The sequence below is a fragment of the Chrysemys picta genome, unplaced genomic scaffold (assembly GCF_011386835.1).
Source record: "Chrysemys picta bellii isolate R12L10 unplaced genomic scaffold, ASM1138683v2 scaf179, whole genome shotgun sequence".
NCBI classification, from domain to species: Eukaryota; Metazoa; Chordata; order Testudines; family Emydidae; genus Chrysemys; species Chrysemys picta.
In genome coordinates this window covers 93,590-102,338 of record NW_027052886.1, presented here as the reverse complement: position 1 = coordinate 102,338, position 8,749 = coordinate 93,590, and the positions used below count along the sequence as shown (strand labels likewise).

The following is an 8,749-nucleotide window of genomic DNA, read 5'->3' as shown; positions in this document are numbered from 1 at the left end:
CGAAGCTACTTTCTGTCCTGCCGGCGATTTCTGCCTGTTTTGTGGCAGCGCCACACGCTGTGGGGTGGGGAAGGAAGAGGCATTTCCGTTGGGGCCTGTTCTCAGTCCTTTCCGCGCAGACACCGTGGGCTGCTAGAGTTGCTGAGCCAATCTGCTCAGGCGCTCGGGGTGGGATGGGACGCGGGGCAGGTTCTCCAGCGACCCCTCGGCTGCACTCAACAAGCAACTTGAATGGGCTTTGCAGGCCATTGGGGCTTTCTCAGCACAAGCTGGGCTCCTGGGAGGAGGGGCTAGAGAGGGAGGAAATGGGGTGGCCCTTGGGGTCCCAGCACTGGCTGAGAGGCTCCCATCTCTTCTCAGGCAGAGGGGGCGAGGGGAGCGGATGAAAGACTGAGGAAACCTCGGCACCTGTTGAGGCTTTTTAAGAAAAGGGCTCAGCCGGAGTCTCCACGCTCACTAGGCCCTGCCAGCCTCCCGCGGAGACAGACTATTCCAGGGCAGCTGCCCAATGGAAATACTCCGTCCCAACAGGCTTTGTCCCTGTTCATTGCAGACCCCCGGGGAGCAGCTTTCCTCAGCCCAGCCCCAAGCCCTGCTGATGAGAGCCGTGAAGGGTCTGACAACACCCACCCTGGAGCGATTTAAAGCCGCAGAGGAAGAGCTGAGGGCCATCGTATCTCTACACGGAGACAAGATGGAGAGAGTAAGAGACTCCCGCCGTGGGGCAGAGGATGCTGTGCAGAGAGGGGGAGGGGAGAATTTCCTCTCCTAGGAAACCGTTCCTGGGACATGCTGGCATGGTGCTTTGAAGGTTGGCTCAGCCCCTTTCCATTCATCGCTTGGCCGCGGGGATCCGCGGCGTCAGGTTTGTAACGTGCTCTCTGCCCGCTGGAGCTCTGACACGTCCCTGAGGACAGCCCAGCCACACTGAAGGTGCCGAGAGCCCCAGCCCTGGCAGCACAGCACTTACCTAGTCTGCCGATGGGCCTCCACATTAGGCTCCAGGAGCAGACATGGTTTCCTCAGACATGCTGCAGGGCCTTGTTTGTCCAGCTGAAGTATCAGGAGGAATTTGGCTTTGCACTTTTCTCTCTGTCTCTCCCAAGCTCTGATCCTGTTGCCCATCCCCACAGATCTGAGTGTCTGCCCCCCTGAATTAGATTGGCCTAGGGAGGTCTCTGGCAGACTTCATTTCTACATCCCCTGGGTAGGAGGCTCTCGGTATCATTTACTCCCCTGATTAATGAAACTCCACCACCCTCCTGGGAGGTAGGAATTGAACCCATTGGATACCTGGGGAAACTGAAGTCCAGAGAGCTCCTTGACTTGCCCAAGCCTGCGCAGGTGGGTTATTGAGAAAGGAATCAGGGTTCATGTTCCCTACAGTTCTTTAAACGTTGCCTTTTATCACTCAGCCTGGAAATAGGTGACATTCCCGCCCTTCTCCAAATACCGCCTGCCCGTGGCGCGTCAGTGCAGACTTATTCCCTTCCTGGGCTTTGGCTTTCCTGGAAACTCGGAGACTCATAAACGAACCGAATCCTCAGCCTGAGCTTCCTCCCCAAACCTGCCTGTTCCTCGGGTTCCCTGCAGGTCGTCCCTGTCTCTGGCCAAGTTCCCTGTTTCCAGCAGGTCCCGGCGGGAAGTTAACAAATGGCCCCTCGATCAGCAGATTGATTTGTGCCGGGCTCTACCTCCTGCTAGCAGAACAGGTCAACAGAATCCAGCCACCCGGGTTGTAGCTCCTGCTCCTTGTTCAGGAGAGGAAAGAGCATTGATTGATTCCTCATGGAAGAGCCCTAGGGGGTGGCTTGTCCCTTTCGGGTCTGTCTACCCTGTGCTGCAAACTCTGCAGCAGGAGCCGTAAAGCCTGGCCCTATGGACTTGGGCTCCCAGGGCTGGCACTGTGGGGCCAAACAGCAATGCAGCCTCTTCTGGGCTTGGGCTGGAACTTGAGCTCTGAAGCCAGGGGAGGAGGGGGCTTCAGAGCCTGGGCTCCAGCCCAAGTCACCATGTCTGCACTGCTGTTCTGAGTGCCACAGCCTGAGCCCGAGGTTAGAGACCCGGCTTTAAGATTTGTTACGGCAGGTTTTAAAATCCCACAGTGTAGAGGTTCTCCATAGGGCTGGGGCCTGGAGCTGGCTAGTCCCATCCACGTAGCCCTGCCTGCCATCGCTGGGATGGGCTCTGGGGTACATCCGTAGAACCAGCTGGGTTTGGAGCAGTGCTTCTCTACCTGGGACATCCTCAGGGGCAAAGAGATAGTATTGGATGTGGCCCACACGGAAACTAGGTTGATAACCACTGGTCTGGAGGAACTGATCGTGGTAGAAAGAGCAACAGGAAGTTGCAGAGATGGAGGAAAGGCTCCTGCAGGGAAGCCCTTGCTTGAGAGCAGGGCTGCGAGCAGTTTGCTAAGGCAGGGAAGGCCCTGGGACATCAGGGGAGTTTGAGCTGTGCCCACGGTCAGGTTTTGGGGAAGGCTTTTGTGTGTGTTTCTGAGCCTAAGGTGCTAAACCAGACCTCAGGAAGACTGGGGTTCCTGTACTTGTCAAAGCCTCTTTCTTGAGATTATGGAGGAGTAGAGATGGGAAAGTGAGGTGAGAGGCAGTTTGCAGGGCTGCCAGATGGGGTTACCTGGGAGGAGGTCACTCATTGATAAATCCATCCCTCAACTTTCTGGCTTTCTTCCAGGTTGGAGATGTTGTTGGAAGGATCTTAATGTGGCTAGACGACGTCTGTGATCCCAGAGCCAGAAAAGCAGCGCTGAGGGCCACAGCCTTGCTGGCTCGCTCCCACCCCCAGGATGTGGTTCTGAGCTGTGTGGCGCACACGCTGTCATCGGACAGGTAGGGAGCTGCTCTGTTATCACCTCGGGCCATTATTTCTCTTCCTGCTCCTACTGACAGGCCACCGTCCGGGAAGGGTCTGTCAGGCTCACACAGTTGGAGGGAGTTTCCTGCGGTGAAGAGAGCTGTCCATTCTCACTAAGAGGACATGCCCAGGCACAGCCACTGAGGAGCCAACCCCTCCTCCTGCACTCCCCAGGATGGAGACGTGCCAGTTTTCTGGAGAATTCCAGCATTGTCCTGATTTCGATGGGTCACTCCACTTGCTCTCTGATCCAGTACAGGGCCAATAAATGACTTTGGGGCTCACTCCACATCCCTGGGTCATGAGGTCTGGCTGCTCCCTATTGCGTGAGAGAGGGCAGAGATGGAAAAGGCCCATGAGGCCCATCTGTCTGTCCCCTGGGGACCAGTGCAGGATTGTTACCTGTAGTCAGATCCCTAGTTATTCCATGGCTGAGGAAGTGCTGAGAAAATGCACTCATCCTTATGGAGCTGTACAGCAGAGATAAATCTCTTAAGACACAAATTTCCAGCCCTTATTGTTGCAACAAAAAAAAATCATCCACACATGACCTGAGCGTAAATGCAGTGCAGCCTGCCTGAGTCTGCAGACAGCCGGGAATAATGGCTCTGAGCGGAGTGAGTGCCTCTTTTCATCTGAGTCCTGCTGGTTATTGCCGATGACTTTGCAGAGTCATCCAGCTGAGGTGTTTATAACACAATCCCCATGTGCCTAGGGGCCGTGAAACCCAACTGGACCCTAGCCAGAGGTCAAAACGCCGGCTTTCCTCGGCATCCTCTGCAGTGCAGTTCTGCACTGACCACAGACAAATCTGTGTCACATGGGAGAGCAAATTGAAGAGCAGCACGAAAGAAATTGACTTTCTTACCCAATGCAGTTACCAGAGGAATACAGTGCTGGTTTTCATATTGATTTGAATGTTTGATTTGTAAACCTTTCAGGTTTGAATTCCTTGAAACAGCCACAGTGCTTTCCAGGGTCTGTGCTCAGAAGCTATAGAAACTCGGCAGCGTTGGCACAGAATTTCAGCCAAGCTTCCTGAAGATCTCAAATCCAGGCCATTTACTCTTGATTTGTCCAACCTAATTCTCAATGTCCCCAGGGCTTGACCAGCATGTCCGACCTTCCTCACCAAACTTGGAAGTCCAATGACTGGAGTCTTTTGGATCCATCTGCAGTCTTCCTCTGCAGATGCCTGCGAGGACCAGCAGTGCTTAGATCAGCAAGAATGGAGAGAAGAGAGGAGGGGGATTTCAGTACTAGTTTCCTTCCATCTCTGTCCCACTGGGCAGTACAATCTCCCCTTCCAAACTCCTGAGTCCTCTCCTATCAGGGCATGTTCTGATTCAGTGTCTGACCCCGCCCACCACACTGCAGTAGGATTGAGCTGTTAAGAGACACTTGGCCAAACGCTGGGTCTCAGTTACACCCCCAAAGAGCCAGAGTAACTCCAGTGAGGTCAGGCAAGTTCCTCGGGACTGACCCTAGCGTAACAGAGCAGAATTTTGCACAGTCTGGGGGTCACAGTTTGGTGGTCACTCTGTGGTCAGTACATGGTCACTGTCTTGGAAACAGCGGTTGTAGCTTCAGGAACAATAGCCCATTAGGTGAAAGGAATAAATACAACGTTCTCTGAAGGGACTTGCCCTGCCTCAGCCTCTCTGCACCAATCGGTGTGTCCTCTGAGAGATGCCTTTCCTGCCTACACGCCAAGTCTCTCCCTGGGGAGGGCAAGAGGTGGCCAAGCAGGGAAGGTCAGACTTCTGTTTCTGAATTTGCAGATGTGCCATTGAGCTGTGGAAGGCCTTGGGTGAAGAACCACAGCTCACCAGGGAGGTGCTGCAGCAGCTGCTGGACAAGCTCCAGCAGAGACGCCGGGAGGAGAAGAGCGGCAATGTGTCTCTGGCTGTAAGTGAGATTTGAGATGTCACTTTGCCAACCCGCCACCGCAGGGAGGATGGTGCATCTGTGTGTGCGCGGGAGCTTCACCCCTTCTTAGCTTCAGGCCATGGCTCCACTACACAATGAAGTCGACCTAACTTACCTCGGCATACAGCCGCCACAGCAATTCCATCCCTTGTGTGTGTCTGCACTTTGCTGCTCGTGTCGGCAGTGCACGTCCTCGCCAGAAGCGCTCGTCTTGATTGTACGGTCAGGGTGGGGAGGCTCCTGAAAGCCAGTTGACGTAAGCGACGCGGTGTCTACACTGACACTGCATCGACCTAACTGCATCAACCTGGACTCTCTGCCACTCGTGGAGAGATTTTTAATTATTATTGTTATTAATTTGGAACCGAGGGGCAGTTCTGCCGACGGGAAGGAAATTCCATAGTTAGGGTGATGCTGGGTGAGCGGCCTTGCGTTGACCTAACTCTGTAGTGCAGACTAGGCCTTAGTGTGTCCTGGCCACCTCCTAGCAAACCAAAGACGTGTAAAGAAAGTTTCCCCCAGGTAAAAGTTACAGATCTGAAGTGGTTTATCTGCTGGTCCCCTGGCTCAGTTGTCTTCTGCTCTAGATGGCCCTTTAGTGAGCAGCTGCAGTTCCGGTGTCTCTTGGCTCTGTAAACTGTGACTAGAGAGCTTCCCAGCATGGGATCATGAGATGTCCAGTACTTTTGACTTGGCCAGAAACACTGGGCCTATGCGAACGGATCTCCTCAGGATGGTTTCAGCCCGTCCAGTCATGGCTGGAAAGCCAAAGCACAGGGTCTGCACCATTAAGAGAAACAACGGGGAATAACGTCATCCAGACTCTTCTGATCTTTCCATAGGGCTCCATCCTGCTTTCGTTCCAGGAATGGGTGATGGTTCTGGAGCCTCAAAATGTCTCCTCCCCTCTCAGGAGCCAATCCTCTTTTCTAATACCCTGTGGAGGAAATGAGACATGAGAAAAGGACAATAGCGAATGGCAATGGGGGCAGGTGGCAGATTGGGATAGTTGACTGAAATTCTTTTCCCCCTCCAGGCAATGAGGACCATTTACGAGGTCCTTTTCCTGTGGGGATACCGAGAAGCCATCCTGGAAATGTATCCCCAGATGCTCATCCTCTGCGTCAGGCAAGTGCAGTATGTGATGGAGCTGCGCTTGCCAGGGACCTACGGGGCCAGCGAGACATCCAGCCCCGAGGAGGGGTCCAGCTGCCTCAGCCCCCTAAGGTAATGACTGAAAGGAAAAGGAAGAACAGATTTGTTCTGCTAAACACGTGTGCTCTGTTCATGGCCATCATTTGTTCGGGTGCTGTAGTTCGCCCAGGCTCAGTTCGGTGCAGGTCTCTCTTGAGGGGAAAGGGTTGAGAGCCGTGTGTTCTTGTGAGTCACACTCGCTCATCTGACTCCGTCCACAGGCCAGCTGCTTTCACTCCACAGTCAGGCAGCAGTCATGTTTGTGCATCCATCCCCATGTGCCACCTGCCAAAGCGTCAGTGGAAACACAGAGCGCCAGAGGCCACCTCAGGTGCTGTAAACTGACACAGCTTTGCTCGCTTACACCAACTAAGGATCTGGCCGCACATACCCGCTTGTGTCCTGTTACCTGCCACAGTAAAGAATCAAGTATTCAACCGTATTGAGTGATGACACCAACCATCTTAAGAAGCTAGTGTCAGTAACTGGTTACAAACTCAATGAATCTGCAGTGTAGACAGGGCCCCTTGGGAAGGGAAGCACCATGATATCACACTGGATCTATCCTCGGGGTCGCTAGCTACTGCTGACCATGCTGTGTGTCCCAGGGCTTGTGCAGATTTGCCATGCTTGGGGGTGATCTCGTTGCCTGACACTGGGATTTTTTTGTCTTTAGCACGTCAGTGGAGGCTGTGAAGACTCTTTTTTCCATGCCCGGATACTGGAAGGAATTTGCCGGCATCCAGTTACAGCAGGGTTGGGACATGATATCCTCCCGATATTACTACTCGCAGGGTGTTGGCCTAATTGCAAGGTAGGAGCCCAAAGTTTCCTCTTCATTGGGTCTCTCTTGGCAATGGGATTTCCGTGTGAAATATTCCTCTGTTCCAGCTGCCATCTCAGCCCAGCAACTAGTGAGGAACTCTCTCTCCCCCTTGATAACCACAAGGGACTTTCTGTTCCATGTTCCAGAGCCATGATCGAGTTTGAGAACCCTCAGCTCCCTGCAGTTTTCAGAGAGGCCGTCACCATTGTCCAGAGTCAGAAGGAGGATGAGCAGAGACATATCGCCATGACTTTCTGCACTGAGGTGAGATTCATTAATTGACAGGCACAAGTGGGCTTTCTGCAGAGCAGCTCAGGCCAGTAAGCTCTGGGGTACATTGTCAGGAGCTCAGCAGCCTACAGCCAGCTAGCTCCTCTCCACACATGGATGGCTGTGGGGCACGGCAGAGAGAGGGAGGGAGAGACAGGGTGAGATCGCCCCTGGCTGGATGTGCCTAGATGGGATCATGTGACAAGAGGAGATGTTTCACCACTGCCCCAAGGCCATGCTTCTCTCCTCACCTTTTCTTGGGGTCTGCTTTTCTTCTGCCCCAGGGGTTGTTCCATGGCACTCAATGGGGCCTGGAGATTCCCCTTTTCCTGCGGGTTTATTTGTGACTTATACATTAGTCTAACTTCTGGGAATGAACCAACTGAAAGAGCAGCAACTGGCTCCCTACACACCAGAGACTTTGTACGGGAGTAAGTGGCCATTTGGTAAAGATGACTGTCCAGGGAACAGACCCCACAGGAAGACCTCTGCTCCTCAACCGGATGTTGATTTGGCTCTTTCCAGTTGCTCCAGAGTCCTTCCATTGAGACGATAGTGACAAAATCAGAGCTCAAGGCGCAGCTCATGGAATGGACCCAGGACAAAAATCCCATCATACGTAGACTCAGTCTGCGAGGCCTTGGCAGTGTTGTGCTCCAGCCAGCAAAGGTGAGAGGCGTGGATTGCCCGGGGACCGAGGAAGCCGATGTCTATCGAATAGCTCAGAAATGAGAGTGAGATCCCCACACAAGCCTTGTTGTTTAACGCACGGCACTCAAATGTTGGAGGTGCGTTACTGAGCGAATCAAGGCATGACATGGTCCCTGCTCCCGTGAGCTGACCCCTGATTGCAGATGTGATGCAATGGGGGAGGCGGGGTGAGCAAAGACAAAGGTTACAGTGAGCAGTTGGCACTGAGTGAGAGGAGAATGACTTTCTGCCCCGTTGGGGGGCTGTGCCAGCCGTGGTTTCTCATAGGTGGGAGTGGGATGGTCCAGCATGTGCTCCAGGCTGTCACCCAGGATAGTAATGAGCTGCCTTCTTCATTCCTGCAGGTGCAATTGTTACGGGCCCAGCTGCCAGCAATCATGGACACGTTCGATGACAGGAATGGAGTGTGTGTCATGGAGGCCATGCATAAAGCTGGAGACATCATCTACCTCCTCGACGGGGAGGGGCTTGGCTCCATCTCCCAGGACATTGCAGTCAGCCTTCGCCCCTTCATTGATGACGTAAGGCTTGGAACCGCAGGAGAAGCCCATTTCCCCCCCCTCCACCTGCCTCTGATGCCCTTGTGTCTCTCTCCCCATCCCCTTGCCTCCCGCCCCTCAGCCCTGCCATGGAGCCTCCTAGGAGTGCCCCTGCCATGGGTGGGGAATCTCCTGCTCCGCCACCTCCCTGTCAGAGCTCTTCTCGGCAAACCTCAGCCTCAGCGCCCTGCTCCCAGCCCCTGCTGCAGCCTGGCCTGGGGGAGAGGGGCTGGCACTGGGCAGATGACCAGCTGTCTGGAGAACACCAGCCCCCAAAGAGGTGGAGATTCCCAGCAGGAAAGAGGTGGGTCGGGAATGGCCCGGCTCTCAGGGGAACTGAAGAGCAAAAGAACTGCTGTGTTTTGTAGCAGCACATCCCTGCAAGGCTCCAGCAGCTGCTTCTCCC

General features: G+C 54.2%; 1 protein-coding gene across 1 annotated transcript; it reads left to right on the top strand.

The window, feature by feature from the left end:
- The first annotated feature begins 481 nt into the window (after positions 1–481).
- LOC135978244 (maestro heat-like repeat family member 5) lies at positions 482–7,825 on the top strand. Its single transcript, XM_065579247.1, has 7 exons — positions 482–703; positions 2,695–2,849; positions 4,656–4,782; positions 5,840–6,030; positions 6,674–6,811; positions 6,970–7,087; positions 7,619–7,825. The coding sequence occupies exons 1-7, from the start codon at positions 509–511 to the stop codon at positions 7,823–7,825; spliced, it is 1,131 nt and encodes a 376-aa protein (XP_065435319.1). The 5' UTR covers positions 482–508.
- Positions 7,826–8,749: the final 924 nt, after the last annotated feature.